We start from the raw sequence: 19177 nt of genomic DNA, 5'->3' as shown, positions 1-19177 counted from the left end.
ATGTAAGCCTTTTATCAAACCACATACCTAAATGTTTAAAGCAATCAACCTGTTCCGTCTCATTCCCATACAATTTGAGATTAAACAGCTAATCTACTCTCTGTAAAAATAATCCAAATGCCTCCATCATCAGCAAATAATGATTGATCTATATTATTAAATACCTCGTTAGGGTTCAGGGTTAGCCTAACCCCTGAGCAGCATTGCCCCCCCCCCCTGCTGAAGGACCCGTCCCATCCTGGCAACAATCTGTTCCAACTTCTGCGATCCGGCAGAAAGTTCCACATCATCCGGGCAAGGACAGAGACTCAAGAGGAGCTTCTATCCCCAAGCCACCCGAGCCCTAAACCATAACATGAATACACGTGTGCATATAATGTTCTTCTCTCGCCCTTTGCACAGTCGAGGAGCGTGTCAGGATACATTTCACTGCGTGTTGTACTTGTAGAACTGTGCATGTGACAAATAAGGAATCTTGAATGCTAACGCCTACCTTCCTGCCATTTCCAACTTTCCAGCCCCTGAATTTGGACACAGCCATGATAAAAATGCCTCCCCATCATTGACTGGTTCATCTAGAGGCCCTATATTGAGAAACATTCCTTAAACCGGTGTAAACAGATTCCTGGTCAGTGACTGCACCCAGGAGCTTTAGCTCGCCGAGCCTCAGGTGATCTCAGGACGTCACATGAGAGGGTGAGGCCTTGTCTCGCTGTGACTTCATCCCCTTTCCCCAGTGACATAATGACCCACGCCCTTTTTTCCACACCATGGCTCATGTGATGACTCACATGATCAATAGTGTGTCAGTGATCCCTCAGAACCAAAGATATCAGTCATCATATCAGTGGAATAATCTAACGCAGTCAGCCATGACCTTATTCCTGTTTAATAATGTTTTCATTTTGATCTTTGCTCCATAACAGAAATAAAAACAGCTGTGAGGACAAACATGGTGCACTTTATTCACCCTTTATTTTTAATAAGTATTATAGAGATGACGTTCCTCCATCACTGGCACATCTGTATTCTAACCTATTTTTTGACTTTTATTTTTATCAGATTGTGTGAAACTGGCCTGATATTGTTTATAAAGAGATCCAAGAAAAGTCACAGTACCTCCACACTAGATGTAATTCTGCTCCAACACAGCGTTCCCACAGAGGCATCGGCCTTCAAGCCCCGTGAACTACATTTCTGTTGCTGCTGCTTACAAACATAGAACCTTTTTACAGGCTGCTGCTTTCATCTTCAATCATTTGTGTGCTCCATTTTTAAACGATGAAGCCCCAACAAACGTAAACGGAGCCTGTAAATGAACCATAAAGGTTGTTTTTTTAAACGGACACTGAGCGAGTCTGTTCCTAAAACCCTTAGTAAGAAGTACTTTCACCTGATCTGACGTTAATGTCCCGTACAAAGCCTCCCATGTGTCCGTCCCTGCTTTCCTTTCTATTTCACAAAGAAAAGAAACGATAAATGAAACTCCAGAAGCTCAAAGGTGCTGTAACATCTGCGTGTTCAGTTTATTAACAAAGTCTGGTCCTGGAAGGAGAGTGCTGAAGAAGCACGAGATCATTTTCCACCACAAAACAGAGACAGGACGTGTTGTTTAGTCGTACACTCCCAGTGTTCCTAATATGTGACGATTATCAGCAACAGTCAGACATAAAAACACCAAAGTCAGCTGTACTTCACAGAGATCATCGTCTGTGTGGAGAGACGATGTGCGTACTACTCAGAGAGCTTACAGAGTATTAAAGATCAGAAAAGAGAGAATCTTGTTATTATGTCCTAACATGACAAATGTTTCTGAAATGTGTTTGTCGCATTTCTCTAAAACCACAACATGAAATAAAGAAAACGAGCGTGACTCGCTGCCGAGCCGTGAAAACACACGAACCACATATTGAGCCCCTGTCACTGAGTCCACTGTTGGACAGAAGACAGTACGGACCCGTCAGATCGCTGCAGGTGCAGGAAAGACCGAGAGCTGCAGCGTTCAGATCAAACCATCGCTCAGTCTACTCTAATACAAATGTCCTGTTCAAAATACACAAGGATGTGTCCAGAGTTCACAGCTGATTGCATACTGTATAAGCTGGTGAAGAAGTAGCTAGACCGAACATTTGAGCTCACTGGCAGCTCCACGGGAACGAGTGATCTCGGGTCGTGGACACGTGATGAAGTGTGACCCTGTGCCTCATCTCGAACGAACGAGGACCAAAACCAAGGTAACGACTGGTTTAAGATGGTGTCCTGGGTTAATGACCAAGAAAGCTGCACCTTAAGAATAAATCCACAGAATGTTTTAGCAACTAAATCATTTGGTATTCTCAAACTACAGTAAGAACCTTACTCTGTCACACCTGACAGTATTTGGGAAAAGGTTATCATTTTTCCGCTACATCCAGCACCAGCTCTGAAAACCTGCAACAGCGATGCAGACATGCTGCTGCAGGTCAACCTGAAACCACTGCAGGTGAAGAGGACAACATGACCGCCTGGATACTGTCGAACTTTTGCCAGAAACTTTGGTTCCTGGCATTCATTTAAGCTAGCGAAACATGCACAAAGACCGAGGGCACGTTTGATCACCAAGGCAAGCCTCAGCCATGGAGGCCCAAACCCAATGATGATATCGTGCCATCACACATAAAGCAGTACGCTGTAGTGCGCTGTGGTCACCTGCAGGTGGCTCAGATGGTCTCATTCTTGACCCTGTATAAAGCTGAAATGGAGCAAATCAAGCCTGTAACCCTGAAGCCAAACGTTTACCACTGACGGCTCTGTCACAGGTGTGTGCGGCCACAGTTTGTGCTTCTACAAAGAACAAGGTCACCGGCGCTTTTCTAAGGTCGCTTCATAGGAAGACAGATTGGCCACATAGTTATATAATTAATACACAAGTAAGGCTCATTACATTCAAAACTTCCAGAGTGCATACTTTTCATTGCAATACAACATAGGTTTTAATATCTGCATGTTTCATCGCCACGACTGCTGAAGCTAACGTACGGGGAAAGAAAGCACAAACAAGCCCAAACAAAGGGAAACACAGTGGTAGTGTAGTCATGGAAACAACCAACACCAACGAAACCCAGCTAGCTAAACCAACGGCAAACTAAAGCCTGGGGACCAAGGGAAACGAAATTAGATGAAAAGCACGTGTGTGCAGTACAACTGAAGGTGGTCACATGTGCTGCAGACAGAAGACAGACACTGTTTTGTATGAGAAAGTCCAGAGGGCAACACGGAGGCGGCAGGTCAGCCTGGACTCCAGACCTGCCGAAGGTGAAGATGATGAGGTATACGAGCCCGCCGGACCCAGCTCATCCTCACACACACACACAAGCGCACACTTAGTCCATCTTCTCCTTGTGAACCAACTTGGGGGCGTCCACAAAGTCTTGGCCATTAAACAGGATGATAGTGGCTGTAATTGCACTTGCAGCACCCCAGAACATCACATAAGCCAGGGTCTCTGTCCATGTATCACCTGGAAGGCAGACAGCAGACATCTCATCATCATCATCATCAGGAACACTTTTAGGCTGTTACTCTGTAAACCAAGCAGCTTCTAACGAGCTGCTTTCACGACACAGCTTTGATCCCTTCGGCCAAGTGTGCGGTTGGATTCTCACCCTGAAATGTTTTGCAGAACAAATTCAAAGCAAAGAATAAGATTATATTAATTATTAACAAATATCAGGAATATTCTTTAAGCTCGCCTTTAAAAGTACGATGCAATTAGTGCAATCTGGAAAAAGAAAGGAGGCAGCGAGAGACTTTATCCAGACAGAAATGGAACCTGAAGCTGCAGAAGTCTGGACCATATTTTACATGAAGACTGTAACTGTTGCTTCAACGTGTAGTTTGGTGACTACTTTTACTAAACAACAGCAACAAAGCTTGTGAAGCTGTTCTGGTTGAACTTAAAAAGATCTGAGATAAAGTTACCAAAATCCTGAAGATGTTCACACGAGGCCTGTTTGATACTCATATTACACAGTGGAGGGCTGACAAACACTTTCCTAAACAAGCACGACGGCTGTCTCTGATGCATAAAACTATTTGATAAGAACTGGATGTTGCACCATCAACATGCATGTTTCAGTGCTGACTGGTTGTGCTTCTTTCCAGTTGTATCGAGACACGTTGGTCCTTTAATACTGACCTATTTAAGCTCAGTATCTCTGATAAATCCACAGGCAGTAAAAAGATGGATGTAGCTAGTGTGACGTCAGCGGAGTATTTTGATGGTGAGTGTTTACATTGTTGCAAGCAGCTGTGACTGAGGCTGACACCAGCATGATGATGGTGTCCTTAGATCATTGGACTTTCTGTTTGTCAGGGTGCTGTTTTCCAAAAGAAGTCTTTTTGCAACCACGGGCCAGCTGTGGCTCAGGATGTGGATGACCAATCAGAGCATGAGCAGCTCAATCTCCAGCAGCTTTTGCCTGCATGTCAAAGTATGCTTGGGCATCCATGGGGGTGCCTCAGTGTCATGTTAGAAGTGAAGGGCTTGTTGTTAAAGTGCTGCGAGTGCTTCAAAACGCCCATGCATTTACCAGAGCACACACATCACCCCTTGATAGCCATTAAAATAATGCAAGTTTGGGTCAAGCTGCATGATGAGCTGAAAACTACGTCCATCATTTATACCATCTATAGTTAAACCCTGGATTCATCTATAGCCTGGGAATTACACCAAGTGCTCAATGAGCTCAGTCACTCACTTCATACTGAATAAAACAAGTGCTTTAGAACTGGACAGTGCTCGTCTGTACCAAACTAAACAGGATTAAGGATCAGCAGTTGTACATACCAGCCATGAGAAGACAGACAATGCACATGGAAAATGCCACCAGCATAATGATGGGCAGCTGCAAAAATAAAAACACGAGTTAGTCACAACGTCCTGCTGCTGGTGACGACAGGACACGGTGCTGATATACTGACTGTGAGGAACTTCCAGTCCTTTTGCACACGAAGCGGAGTGGGTCCGTCCGACTCATCGACGGCAAAGTTACCCAGGAACAGGTCGATGGAGTCCTGAAACCAGCAACAACGCACATGCATAAATCTGAACGTGGCTGCATCACAGCTCATTTCTGCAACAAATAAGCCAAAGCAGAGCCGGTGAATGTGGACCCGGTTGTATTTAAGAAGGCAAGTCTGTCGTTAACCAGTGCCACCCTCCATCCACAGGGGGTGGGGCTATCTCAGCAGTCTCATGGGCGCCGTTACCAGTCTGTCACAGGGCTAACAGATAACCATTCAGACCTATGGGCAACTTAGAGTTACCAGTTAACCTGTCCCCACTAACTGCATGTCTGTGGACTGTGGGAGGAAGCTGGAGAGAACATGCTCCACACAGAAAGACCTGCTGGAGGAACTGAACTCAGGACCATCCTGCTGTGAGGCAACAGTCATTTATGTGTTTCCATAGAGAACGTTCTGCTCGTCTCCTCTGAACTTCGGCTTCAGAGTAGAGATGGACCGATCCGATATTACGTATCGGTCTGATACTGACGTAAATGACTGGATCGGATATCAGAGAGAAATAAAAGATGTAATCCGATCCATTAAATATCAAAAAAGCACCTCACTAAACTACACGGCGTAACTCTGCTCATAACCGTATGAGCGTCGTCGCAGCAGTGTGGTCACGTGATAGAGCGGCTGTGTGTTTGTAGCCTCACTACCAAACCGGCATTTCATCTCTGAGGAAGTGATCCCAGAGAGAAGTAAAGCAAGTGTGTAAGTTCATCTCTGAATGTTTGTAAAGCATTCCAGCGTTAAGCTTACCAACCGATATATGGAGCGACTGCCTCTCTCTCTCTCCTGCTGCTACTTCAATCATGAAACTGATCAATGATCAGCTGATCGTCTCTCTTCTTTGTTTTTGCGCCAGAAAGAGGAAACCAGCGGCTGAACAACAGCAGCACGTTTAAGCTTGATCAGCTGTTGTTAGAATTTATTTAATATTACTTTCTACACCAGGATCTTTTTCTACAGCTGACGTAACTGTGCAGGGGCGGATCTAGCAAAGTTTAGCCGGGGGGCCGATAGGGCATGAACAGGGAAAAGGGGGCACAAAGACATACTTTTCTTTCTTATTCTCATTTACAATGTCGAGCTTTTAATAAATAATTATCTGAATCTGACACCCAAAGTTTTAATCTGATGTAAAATATATAGAAGTCCATTACTGTATATAGTAACTGTTAAGTCTAATATACCCTAGTAAGCTATAGTACTTTTTCCTTTGGGAACCATCTGTGCAGTCTGCAGTTCTGTTGAAGAAAGATGTTGAATCTGTTTAATTATTCTTGAAAAATAATTGATTTCTGTGCATTTTTTTTTTTACATGTGCATTAAATTAAAGTTGATTATGTCGATTAAGCATCATGAGGTGGAGGGCGGGGGTGGTTCCCTATTTTATTTTTTTGCTGGGAGTTTGCAGCCCTGTTAGTTAGGTTGTTTAATATTTCTGGTAAGTACTCTTTAAAATACCAGAGTAGGGAGGATGGAGCAGGTTTAAGTTTATTAGATTGATCAGTTTTGCTGAACTATGAAATATTTTGGGTGCAGTGTGTTTTTACATACAGGTATAACAGAATAGCTTTAGTGTTGTTGTTTAGTTAAACTTGAGTATGAACTTATACAAAATGCAGCAAGATATTAAAAAACAATTTTATTGATTTAAAAAAAAACAACAACACTATATCGGATTCATATCGGTATCGGCCGATATCCAAATTTATGATATTGGTGTCGGACATAAAAAAAGTGGTATCGTGCCATCTCTAAGTTCAGAGTTAGCGATGTCTCAGATGATGCCTTAGACCGTTAATATTCGACACAGAGTCCAAACTTTTTCAGAATCAAGACTCCAATGATCTGTTGTTCTGACACTAAACTTGTTTCTTAAGTGACAAAGTGTGTAATAGCTTTCACACCTGTCTGAATCCATCAGAGAAGTTGTTTTTGTAATAACGGATCATCGAGTTCCAGCCGTCCATCAGCAGCCCCCACCTGGTCCGCTTCCCTGTCCTGAAAGAGATGAACTCTGGTTAAACAGCAGTCATCAGAGCAGCAGAACCAAGGCTGAGTACATGCTAGTCAGTGTGGATGCTACGGTACCTTGTGAAGTCTGTTTTTAAGGCTCCAGTTCCTGCGTACTGTACAGCGCATGCATTGGCATTGTCAGCCCATGCTGGTTAGAGAGCACACACACAAAAACAACATGAGGCTACAGTTTCTACCAATCACACTGCACATGCAGCTGTGCTAACAGAGTATCCTACCGTTCTTGTAGATCTTTTCAAACTCGGCCTGCTCTTCAATGCGCTGCCCCACATTCAGAACCCCCATCCTCTGTGGAGACACAGCAACAACACCTGTGCGACTCTTCTGAAACTGCACCTTCCCAAACTGGCCAAGTCCACCAGCTTATTTCATGTACATACAGTCTGCTCTCTACGCTAAAACCATTACAAACCAACGGGGCAGACGTGCGAGCGTAGCGCCGTCCTGCACTGCAGCATTACACCACACAGTACGACTGGCAGCTGTGACCTTAAATACCTGGAGCTGAGACTGCAGCGAGCGGCGAGCCAGCAGGCTCTGGATGACGTTGGTCCTGTCCAGGCAGTCCATGCAGTTACTGCGGAATACGCCTTTCTGCTGGGCCACCGTCTTTCCCTCCGAGTTCACCATGAAGTACCTACACACGCACACGCACGTCATCACAGCGAACTGCTCGACATTAGCAAAGAGCAGCTGCTCATTTTGTTACCCGTATTCCTCTTGCTTGTCAGCAACAGCATCCACTAGGATCTGGAGACGGTCCCACCTCATGTGGCTGCACTCTTTGTGGAAGTCGAAGGCTATGTATCTGTGGACAGGAGTGGGTCACACTGTAGATTATAAAGGAGACAACTGGAGGGCAGACTGCTACAAAACAAAACGAAGACTAAATCTTTGAAAGCTTGTCACAGCACACCGACTGAAAAGTAGGGGTGGGGAAAAAAAATCGATACTGTGTAGTATCGTGATATTTTGTTTGCTAATAATGTATCGATACAGGGACAGCAGAAATCGATATTTTGTTACAAAAAAAAAGGTTTTTGTGCTCTGACTTCAGAGCATGTTGATCCTTTTTCTGAGCAAGAATCCTGACATTCCTTCACTGTCCAAATGTGTTTAACAGCAATAAACATGACAGTTTACTTATTTTAATTTAAGACATGTTTTATTTTAATTAAGTTTAAAACTTTTTTATTTAATGTAAAATTATATTTTGTTTTAATTTACTTTCAAATTCTTCAGTTGCTGAAGGGGCTGCATAGTTTTCATATTGCATAGTTCAGAATAGCTGTAATTGTACCAGATGGTTGCATTCAGTTAAGTTGGACTAGACTGTAATACAAACCGTTCAGTTTGTCAACAATAAAACTGAAATGAGAGAAAGACTGAGTGTGAGACTTTGTTATTAGATAAAATGAATATTGATAAAGTTTACCTTTATGTACAGAATCTGAATACTGCAAAATATTTAAAAAAAAATCTCAATAATATCGTATCGTGCGTTAAGTATTGTGATAATATCGTATCGTGCGTTAAGTATTGTGATAATATCGTATCGTGGGATGTATGGTGATTCCCACCTCTACTGAAAAGGTTTGTAGAACAACTAAAACTGATGCAGCACCAGTGTCGTTAATCAATAAAACAATAGTTTATCAAACACTTTTGATGAGGAAGGTCAAACTGCTGAACCTGGTTGATTAAGCTAACGGCGACTCAGTGACCAGTAAAAAACACAGGGTGACACTTACTTGAGCATATCATTATTCATGCCAGACACCATCCTATCAAAGGCCTGCTCCAGTGGCTTCTCTGAGCCCTTCTGATTCACCTGAGCAGGAAGAAGACGAACAGACTGGTCAGACTGGTCTCCTGAGTGCTTCTGTTTACCAGTAAGAGACTAAGGAAAGGAGGACGGCTCACCAGGTTCAGAATCGTTTGCTTCCCATAGATGAGGAGCTGAGAGTCGAAATGCCTCTGGAAGCCGTCCATCTGTACAACATTTCCATTACGTTAGCATAAGATTTCCATTTCACGTGATTGAAACGAACACGTGGATGTGCAGAAAGATCAGCTTACATGATTTGTGGTTTTGCTGATTATAGGTTTGGGTTTGTATCTGAGGTTGGGTCTCTGACTCCAGTAAAAGGGCATCGAGCCTCGTGTCTGGTTGTTTCAAAGAAAAAGAAAAAACGCTGTGAAATACCATCCGTTCTCATCAGCTGGTCCTCAGCAGGGTCGCAGGGGGCGGGACTCTGCCCCAGCCGCCATAGGAGGCAGCACAGAGTGTGACGCAGGGCTAACACATCTAATAAATGATCCTCGATGCAAACAGTAAAAACATCGCTGATATGATGAACCCTGAAACTTACCTGCACAAATGAAGCCTTTGCTCCCTCATACAAAACGATCTGCTCACTCTCCACAAAGTTGGCAGCATGGCCTTCAGAGTCGATGCCTGTGGACACACACACCGTCGGTCAGCAGCCACACTCAGGAGCACCGTCTGCTGCTGCACGGTGCAGCATGGTGATACTGCCACACAGCAGGGCACACAGGGTGCCCTTCATTACTGTCCGCCGCTCAGTACAGACTGTTACACTGGTCACATTAGTTTGAAACAATGAGGTCAGGAGGTATGTGCAAGTAATCCCTATGAGCTCAAGCCCAGGGTTTAGGCTGGACAAAGGTTCCATTCTTCATACTGACAGTTTATAAGGAACAGCCAAGCAGCTAACATTAGACAGAGGATGATGCGCCAGTGCTCAGTACGTGACAAAGAAGGATTAGTTTGAACTGGTTATGCAAAGCCCCTCTAGGTCACCCAGCGAATAAAATGATGGGTGTGAAAATTAGCAGAACAGCTGCTCTTTAAGAAAAGTCTCAGCTCCGAGGCTTTTACCTCTCACGTAGTATCTGACGCCAGCCCGGAAGCAGCTTCTCCTCGATATGAGGATCCACTCAAAGATCTTCCCGTTTATACGGCACGGTTTCATGACGATGACTGAACCGGGTCGGTCAAAGAAAAAAGGCTTCGCTTACGATTTTATGAAGAAAAAAAAAAAACTTTCACATTCAGTGCAAAGGATACATCCATGGATGACGGGAAGGGCAAACTTGTGAAGCTATGGAGAGACAGTGAAGGTCAGTAATTAAGCACAACAAGTACAAACACATGCATCAGTGTAAGTGAGGCTCAGGTCACCTCGGGCTGCCCAGCCAGCTCCCTCAGCAGGTTCCCGTTCCACACAAACCTCTGATCAGCCTGAAAATAACCACAAGCATCAACACATGACACTGAGGAAGACTTTACACTAATGTTGCATTTAAGTTGGACACAAATGTCAAATTAAGGATGTGCGATTTAAAAATAACTAAAATGCTACTGTGAACACTTGACCGATAAATAAAAACCTCGAGCAATAAATACAGCAAAACACAAAAGATTTTATTTTGAGAAGTATTCTTTCAGCTGCTCCCTTTAGCTCCTCCCATCCCAGCACGCTCCTGTCACTCCACCCTTCACTGCATCCACGAACCTCCTCTGAGGTCTTCCTCTGTTCCTCCTGCCTGGCAGCTGCATCTTCATCCTCCTTCGTCCCATATATCCGCCATCACAGCAGGTTGTAAACCTTCCCTTTCACACACCACCCCGACACCAGACTTCAGCCGCTCCACCCTGCCTGCACCCTGTTCTTCACCTCTCTTGTGCACCACCTGTTACAGTGGATAGTGTCACAGGTATTTAAACTCACCTGCCTTCACTACCACTGCTCCTTGCATGTTCACTCACACACTGTCACGCTCATTTTATCTCCACCTCACCTGCTCGCTCAGAGCAAACGCCACGTCTGCAGAGCTGCGTCTCAGCTTGAAGCTGCACTTACCTCTCTTATTAACCATACCAGAGCCTTCATATTGTCCACTAGACCAGTTCAAAGTCACCTGTCTGTGTTACACTGAGTGCATCGGCTGCTAACAGCTATTAAGACCACATGTTTCACCCTCTCAAGCAGACTCATCTCCTGGAAGTCAGGGCTGGTGTTGGCGAGCCGCTGCAGCGTGTGCGTCAGGTCGAAGTCGGTGCAGAAGTAGAAGCCGTCCGTGGTCAGCACATTGTTCAGCATAGAGAGGAAGGTCTTATTCTCCTGAGACTAGGAAAGGAAAGACGTTTAGATGGCAGGAAAGCTCATGACAGGTCACTTTGCTGCATGTCACAAATTCTACATTGTTAGGCGATTCACCAGCCAAACGCGACAGTCTGTCAGGTACGGACATTTCAGCTCTGTTTTAAAAACAGCACGCACATCTGTCTCTTACAGGTCGGGTCATCGAATCAGGCTCTGCTTTAGCCTGACGGCGTTCGGGGCGCCTCCAGTTTAGCTTTTCTGAATCGCTGCATCACAGCTGGGCTGATGTCAGAGCAAAACTACTTACGGAAACAAAGAGTGTTACTGGCTTACCACCGTCTGTCCCTGTTGCTATTCCTACACTGACTAACAAAGTTTATTGGTGTCGTTTCAGAACACGGTGTCCTATTAAAATGAGCAGACTACGGCGACAGCAGCACGGGCTGCGCTACCAGCCGTGTGTGTGGATTAATCTCACACAGAGCGAGTGAGCACGCACCGAAGAAAAACACAACAAAAGAAACACAGAACATGCTAAATGTTTGCTGCACACGAGCGTACAGCGTATGCTTTTTAATGAGCTTTTCTCTTTTTTCCATAAATGTTTTCTTGCCACAGCACGTTTGAATTTCCTTCGGGATCAGTGATCCATTCTTACCGACCTGTATCTCAGACAGATGCAGCACCGTCTTCTTATAAGAGATCACGTCAAAGTCCGCAGCCTTCCACACAGCGTGGCCCAGAAGGCTGCCGACATTTCTCTTCCTGGTGATGACAACGAGGTACATCCCTGCGGTGGAAGCAGAAGCGTTTTACTGCACAGCTTCAAAGAGCAGCTCGGACAGCAGTGACGCGCGTGTGTGCTACATACCTGCTACCAGGCGGATAGTTCCCATGATGCCACAGATAGGCCTGGTAACTGCAGAGGGAGGAACGTCCTTTTTACCTGTGACAGGAACAAAGGTTTGATTTTATTCCTCTGAATCCTCCGTCTCAGTGTCTGACATGGGCCTGCACACAAGGCTTCAGCTCACTGCAACATATTGTTCGTATTTGTGGACGAGTACACAGAAGGGCCAGCTGCTTTTGTCTGAAGAGAAAACCTCTTCATCACAAAGAAGTGACGGCCATTCGTGAAGCATCAGAGGCCTTTAAATTCACACAGAGTACACCTGTGCTGGATGCTGTACTCGAGTCACCACAACATACAAGTCCAGAGGGGTTCTACAAAGTTGACCTCAACCTTTAGAAGCAGTGTGTGTGTGTCTGTGTGTGTGCGTGTGCGTCTGTGTGCGCGTGTGTGCGTGTCTGTGTGTGTGTGTGCGCGTGTGTGTGTGTCTGTGTGCGCGTGTGTGTGTCTGTGTGTGTGTGTGCGCGTGTGTGTGTGTCTGTGTGTGTGTGTGCGCGTGTGTGCGTGTCTGTGTGTGTGTGTGTGCGCGTGTGTGTGTCTGTGTGCGCGTGTGCGTGTCTGTGCGCGTGTGTGTCTGTGTGTGTGCGTGTGTGTGTCTGTGTGTGTGCGTGTGTGTGTCTGTGTGTGCGCGTGTGTGTGTCTGTGTGCGCGCGTGTGTGTGTCTGTGTGCGCGTGTGCCTGTGTCTGTGTGTGCGTGTGCGTGTGTCTGTGTGCGCGTGTGTGTGTGTGTGTGTCTGTGTGCGCGTGTGTGTGTGTGCGAGTGTGTGCGCGTGTGTGTGTGTGCGAGTGTGTGCGCGTGTGTGTCTGTGTGCGCGTGTGTGTCTGTGTGTGTGTGCGTGCGTGTCTGTGTGTGCGTGCGTGCGTGCGCGTGTGTCTGTGTCTGTGTGTGTCTGTGTGCGCGTGTGTGTGTGTGTCTGTGTGCGCGTGTGTGTGTGTCTGTGTGCACGTGTGTCTGTGCGCGCGTGTGTCACAGTAGACGTCTACTTCCTCTGAGGACGGGCTCAGGAGTGTGACTGAGCTTAGCTTGGACAGCAGTCCTGATGTACACATGCATGCACACACAGGGCAGTAAGGCTCACCGTCTAAGCCTCTTATATCCCTGTAACAGTGACATGTAGTTACTGCATGCAGGCTAACACTCTTGAATCGTGTAAATCAGGTTGTAAACATGTATATCATGTGTCAGGACACCCAGTTTGTTATTCTCATACAGTCTGAGAATGTCAGAAAGTTCTTTAGATGTGATTAGCAAACAACGTCCAAACTGAGGCACGTCTCAACGACAGCGTCTTTGGATCATAAGCGATGCTCAGCACTTTCGAACACAGCCTACCTGTGAGGGTCATCTCGTTCGAGACCCTGTCGATTGCCAGCACAGCATCGGCACCCTCATCGCAGGCCTCGATGAAGAACTTCTCAGGGGTCGTGTGCCTGGGAGAGGGAAACGGGAGGAAAGAGGAAATTTTCAGTCGCGCATGAAAATATAGCCAGGAGGTGTTTAGTCAACAATGTCAATTATTCAACAGCATGAACGGTTAATGCTGATTATACTTCAAACAATCACTCAACTACAACCAAAGATCATTGAAATGTCAAAAACGGCCCCTTTGGTCCTTTAGTGCTAGTTTTCTTAGTCACATGTCCCTGGAAACACAATATTTCTGCCGTTGTCAGCTGAGAACAAACAACTTGTCTGACGTCATCTTTCACTCTACAAAGCTCCGCTGCTCGTTTTCTGTGACGGACACTTTCCTTGTCTTTAATTAAATAATGACAAACACGTTGGCAGAGGAACTCCAGCCATCTTCCTCTTAAACAAAAGCTCAACTGATACCAAAACCTACGATGCCAGGAGCACGATGTTGTGATAAACCAGTATTAAATACAAATATCAAAACTAAAGATTGATTTCATGCTGTGTATTAGGAAATGTTTCAGTGAACTTTCTAAATTGAGGCTTTTATTTAAATCTCAGACTGTCAGAACCCACACTCTGTACGATGGAAATCTGAGAGAAGAGCACATCTGCAGTCATGTTTGCTTTGTGACCCCAGGTAGCCTCCAGAGCAGCACACAGGTTCAGACTGGACGCTGCTCCGGTTTGTTCTGAGGACAGAACAGGCCACGGTTTAAACACAGCATCTACACCTACGCACATTTAACAAAGTTTCAGGGTCACTTAATGCTGCCATAAGCAGAGATATGCTTTGTGACTGACAGTCAGTGTAAAACCAAGAACAAAGAGAAGAGACCGAATAAGGTCCCACAGCCAGGAGCCGCAGCGTGGACAACAGGCAAGTGTGAATCAGGACATGTTTGATCTGTAGTCCTTGAAAACTATGCCATCAGAAGCACAATAAGACACACACACACAATAATCAGGTGGTGAACGTGACCCCCATGGTGGAAAACACAGAAAATAGACAGAGTTTAACTGTGGGGGGGTGAACTCTGACCCCCCACCACAGTGTGGACCAAACAGGAAACGAGTTTTCAAACAGACGGTTTTGTTCTGAGGCAACTTTTTCATTTGTCAGTGTTAGAATGAGCAGTCGTGCGATGAGTAACACATGACTGCAGACTGGTCTAAATCACACTTCCAGGCCCGCAGTGCTGGGATGCATCAGGTTAAGGTGCACCCAGCAACTCTTTGTACACAGAGGCACTCCAGGGTTAAATGAAAAACTGGCATTATTGTCAATAACTGGACAATTATGTACAAATTACTTTATTTGAAAAGATGCTTTGTCAAAGTTTTTGTTTGTTTTGCATTTCCCCAGTTAGATTATGCCAGTGCTCACTGTACTGGCCCAAACTCAGAGGGTCCATTTGTCTAACATGTGTGACGTACTACAGAGCTGTGCCTCATTACCTGCTCCGTGTTGGGAAAGGCTGAGGAACACCCAACACCTTCACTCGTGTAAGTAAAACACGCTGCAGGCAGAGGCAGGACCGGTAGGGCTGGGTACTTGAAATAAAGGGCTTGATCGAGGGTGTGCCGGGGCTGAGCTGTCAGCTGCCGCACGGCTAACGTCACATGTCCGCGGTTATCAGTGTTAGGCTCACTTACAGCTGAGTGACATTCACAAGTAAATATAAACCCTGCACGTCTAAAAACGCGTCGAGGAGCTGCCAGCCGTGGAGTGCCACTAAAGCCGGAGGGAGCAGCTGTGCAGCAGCTCGTTGGGTGAATGAAGCCTCCCTGAATACCAAAGGCGCCCGTCGGCGCTCTCACCCACACTCGCTGCTGCCGGCTCCACACAGCGACACTGGCTAAGTGTTCATTATGAATGAGAGTGGAGAGGAACCTGGCTGGTTCCTGCTCCGCCGGCCGAGCCTGTCAGCAAACTTCAGCCGCTGTGTCATCTACCCCACCAGCACCGCTGAGCCCCCGCAGCTGCTTCACCTCTCACGGACAGCCACTCGTCTTATGTGTCTTTAACCGGAGCTGTGAGCAGAAAAGCCGCAGACAGAAACACTACGCTGTTCCGTATGAACACTACTTACAAATTGTATCTCTCGTAGCAAGTCGCCATCTTCGCTCCTTCTACCCGACCTCAGTGACGACAGCAATGCGAGGACCTGCAGGCGTTGCCAGATACGAGGTGTAAAACACAGAGCAGGCGCGGGGCCTGAAGTGCACGTTTTTCCCGCCAAACCCAGCGAACCTGGCACCCTGAGACAGACGTGGTGATGGGTGGTACTTGTAGTTTAATCCGGTTCGGTCGCTGCAACTGTCACTGGCTGTGTGAACAATAGCCGCACGTCACATGGTTAAGGGTTAGTGGGACTTTTACACCTGAGTCTTTTTCTTCTTCGGTAAAAGTCTGCATTATGGACTACATGAATAACTTGTTTCTACTTCACGGTTTAGATTTAAGTGCACCCAGCGTGGACTAACCCACCCATCGTTTTTAAGTTTATTTATTGTGTGTGTGTGTGTGTGTGTGTGTGTGTGTGTGTGAGAGAGAGAGAGAGAGAGAGAGAGAGAGAGAGAGGGAGAGAGATTTGGTGTATTGTTTTAATCTCGTTGCTCTCTTGTGTATGGTATTTTAAATATATCGTATCTGTGTATCATAGCTTGTTTGCACAAACTGACAGCGTTATGAAGTGTTCACATTTTCTTTGGAGCCTGACTTCCAAACAGGCATTATTCAGGCCGAAACGGGCATTTTTCGGGCCACCAAAAGTCCGGTAGCGGTGAAGGACCCGGATATATAAGCCCTGGACGCGCTCGTGCTCAGCCTTTGGGTTCTGGCTGTGGAAGGAGGAGGAGCTGATGTTCAAGGCTTTAGCATTTAGACAGATTAACCTCTGAATTGATAATGGAGGGTTTATTCGGAGAGCTCTGTGGTCAGAGTCATGCTGCAGAGCGCGAGGGACGAGCGGCACGCGATCCGCGGGTCAGGTGCCCAGCACGTGGCCAGGAGCCTGGCCTCGTTGCGGTCCTGTACGTTTCTGTGCAGAAAAAGTGGGGTTAGGGTAGTGAATCTGCAGAGTCTACCTCCGGAGAAGCTGTTAGGGGAAGAGTGTGAGTATTACATCAAAGGTTCTGTTTTCAGTGTCGATTTTAATTTAAATTATTAGTAGGAATGAGTAATCTTCTATTATTAATCAGATACTTTACCGTAGTTTTAGGCTATGCTGGAGTAAAGCCTTATAATCGGGCAGTATTAAAATGCTAAATTGTCCAGCTAACAGCTCATGTCCGCATCGACACAACGTGGTGCGCAGCAGGTGAAATACGCGTTTTTTCCATCTAAATTGTAATCAGTGCAAATATGTAGCAGTTAACTGGGGTAAGGTAATACCATTTTACAAAGCAAGCAAATTAGAGCAGTACATAGCAATTCTGCTGGTGAGATGCGGTTACCTGCCCTAGCACAGTGAAGCTGGTATATTTAAAAATGTATTAAAGCCTTGGAAATAAATATCGTAGGGCTCTAAGGCCTCGCTGTGAAGTAGATCTTTCTGAAGATGGACTATGGCTCTAGAACGTTTACCATATAAAAACTAAACTGACTGGAAATTGCATCCTCTGCTTTCCAGAAAGCTGCAAAGAGCAGATGCAGAACAGTGTGGAGTCTGCAGCTGCGAGCTGATGGTGAGTGTTAGAAAGATCCTCTAATGTGATGGAGGAAGTAGTATGCTGATATGATGATTCATAAGACTAGAGTCTCTGAATACACAATGAAGCTCTTTCACAGTGCACTGAACAGCATTTTACTTCTTAACATGTGAATGCTACAATCAGAGCTAGTTCTAAAACTCTCCTTTGTACTCTGCAGGCACCTCAGCATGGTTTTATCTGCTGGACATGGCTCTTCTGGGTAAGCCTGGACTCTAAACATTGTTCTGTGCCTTAATGTGGGATGATGATTGCATAGACTAGAGTCTCTGAGAAGCATGAAGTTGTTTTCACAGTGCACTGACCACAAAACCCACAGCAGCCCATTTACTGCACATTACAGACATTAAATCATGGCTGGGCTTTCTTCAGGTCTGTCCAACAAAGAACACTTAAAGCTTGTGTTTCATTGCTTTGAGTAAAGGTAGTCATACTCAAGTATGCACTTGGTTAACCGTCTCTGAACTTTAGCACATGTAAAACATAAAAACATATTTACCATTTTAATACTTCAGATGTTTGAAACAAGTGTCCCAGTCATCTGGGACCTTACTGATAGTTTCTCACAGGGAGAAGTTGTACAGTCATGTAACAAGTCTGAAGTGTTTGCAGTAAATGGGTAAAGCATCCATACACATGGTTTCCCTGAATGTGTTCACTGGTATAAGTCAGGTGCTAATAGTGCTTTCTTTTGTCTTGTAGCTCGTCTGCACACAGCTGCTCTCTCCATGTCTGTAAGTAAGAAATGTGTTCATTTTGGGTCACCTGTGACCATACTTCATCATGAGCAGATTATACTAAGATATCGCAGCTAAGCCTGTGTATTCAAATGATCCAAGCTTGTTGAAATGGAGCTGCTGTTTCCTGAGTCTGGTCGATGATGATTCAGTTATTCGGTTCTACTGATGTTAACTGAAGTCTACTCGCAGCGCACTGAGACACTCAGACTGGAGCGCTTCCTGAATATATGGATGAGAAAGAGCTTGTGATTTCATCACTGTTATCTTGTCAGGCATGACTGTAGCAGCCCCAGCTGGATGACCTTCATGAAGAGAAAGCAGGTTGGTGTGAGTAGGTGGATTATTCAAATGATCATTGCTGCAGTATGAGATGCAGTGTGTGTGCTGTAAGTTGGAGATGTACTACACTCTGTGACAATGAGTTCCCCCACCCCCTTACATGTCTCACTCATTTTTGTCCTTTGACAGGTGTAACTGCAGAGGTGGCACTCCCAACACTGAAGAGCCTCGTCTGTCATCTGATGGAAGCATCAAGCTGGAGCAGTGCACGTCTTCCATTGCTTTAAGCAACGTGTCTTCATCTGTGTGAATGTTGAATGTGGTTTTTGTTTTGTTTTTAAACCACTGTATTTAAGGACAATAAAGGTTGACCACACAGGACCAATGGCTATTTTCTTCAGTGGGTTGATCACAGTAAACTCAGAGCAATGTGCTTTGGAAGCTAATATCAGTGGGTGACAGTTTTGCCATAAGTTCTTCTCATGCACTGATCAGATGGTTGTAACTGTATAATCCCCAAGCAGCTTTTGGGTTTACTGTCTTACACATCAGTGCAACATTTTACTTGTATAAATGTGTGAAACCTTACTGATGGGTGACTGAATGCTGTATTAAAGTGCTGCACATGGCTAAACTGGAATTAAATGTTAGTGATGTGGCAAAATTATCCAACATCATTAAACGATCTCATGCAAAGGAATAAAAGGCTGAGCTGAAAGCGGCTTGGTCACGTATTTCTACGCTGAACTGATATAAAATCGGGTGTGTCCAGAACCTGAGAAATTGTGTAGTTTGATATGTTTTACAAACATCTGCCTCCGTGAAATTGACTGACGTGCAAAGCTAATTTACACGTTGGCAACATCACTGAAGAGGACGAGTCTCCCGTGATGCT

The 19177-nt window shown here is 45.4% G+C and overlaps 2 protein-coding genes and 1 non-coding gene across 5 annotated transcripts; 2 read left to right on the top strand and 1 right to left on the bottom strand.

The window, feature by feature from the left end:
• Positions 1-1502: 1502 nt before the first annotated feature.
• On the bottom strand, positions 1503-15791 carry sacm1la (SAC1 like phosphatidylinositide phosphatase a). Of its 3 annotated transcripts, XR_015126797.1 has the most exons (21): positions 15643-15791; positions 13469-13566; positions 12097-12171; positions 11888-12015; positions 11100-11249; positions 10301-10360; positions 10187-10220; positions 9998-10099; positions 9468-9553; positions 9175-9261; positions 9019-9087; positions 8847-8926; positions 7805-7903; positions 7594-7732; positions 7314-7383; positions 7150-7222; positions 6966-7059; positions 4963-5055; positions 4829-4886; positions 2468-3499; positions 1503-2430 (listed from the first exon to the last, which is right to left on the bottom strand). XR_015126797.1 is itself a non-coding variant. In XM_086279360.1 (20 exons), the coding sequence occupies exons 1-20, from the start codon at positions 15669-15671 to the stop codon at positions 3363-3365; spliced, it is 1761 nt and encodes a 586-aa protein (XP_086135486.1). In that variant the 5' UTR covers positions 15672-15791; the 3' UTR covers positions 1503-3362. The 3 variants fall into 3 exon arrangements, 2 of the variants coding, with proteins under 2 accessions (XP_086135486.1, XP_086135487.1); XM_086279360.1 differs by having other exon boundaries at positions 1503-3499; XM_086279361.1 differs by lacking the exon at positions 15643-15791 and adding an exon at positions 15444-15584 and having other exon boundaries at positions 1503-3499.
• Positions 15135-18663, top strand: LOC147304513 (uncharacterized). Its single transcript, XM_086279362.1, has 6 exons — positions 15135-15740; positions 17185-17239; positions 17424-17465; positions 17966-17997; positions 18276-18324; positions 18472-18663. The coding sequence occupies exons 1-5, from the start codon at positions 15426-15428 to the stop codon at positions 18279-18281; spliced, it is 450 nt and encodes a 149-aa protein (XP_086135488.1). The 5' UTR covers positions 15135-15425; the 3' UTR covers positions 18282-18324; positions 18472-18663.
• Positions 17504-17570, top strand: LOC147304514 (small nucleolar RNA SNORD52). Its single transcript, XR_015127051.1, has one exon. It is a non-coding gene; the product is annotated as a small nucleolar RNA SNORD52 (small nucleolar RNA).
• Positions 18664-19177: the final 514 nt, after the last annotated feature.

Source organism: Aulonocara sp. 'chitande type north' Nkhata Bay, linkage group LG22, assembly GCF_057382095.1.
Source record: "Aulonocara sp. 'chitande type north' Nkhata Bay isolate Kocher_YH1m ecotype deep benthic linkage group LG22, A_spYH_male_GT1.1, whole genome shotgun sequence".
NCBI lineage: Eukaryota > Metazoa > Chordata > Actinopteri > Cichliformes > Cichlidae > Aulonocara > Aulonocara sp. 'chitande type north' Nkhata Bay.
Note: the sequence above shows the minus strand (reverse complement) of the source record. Positions and strands in the feature narration are given on the sequence as shown.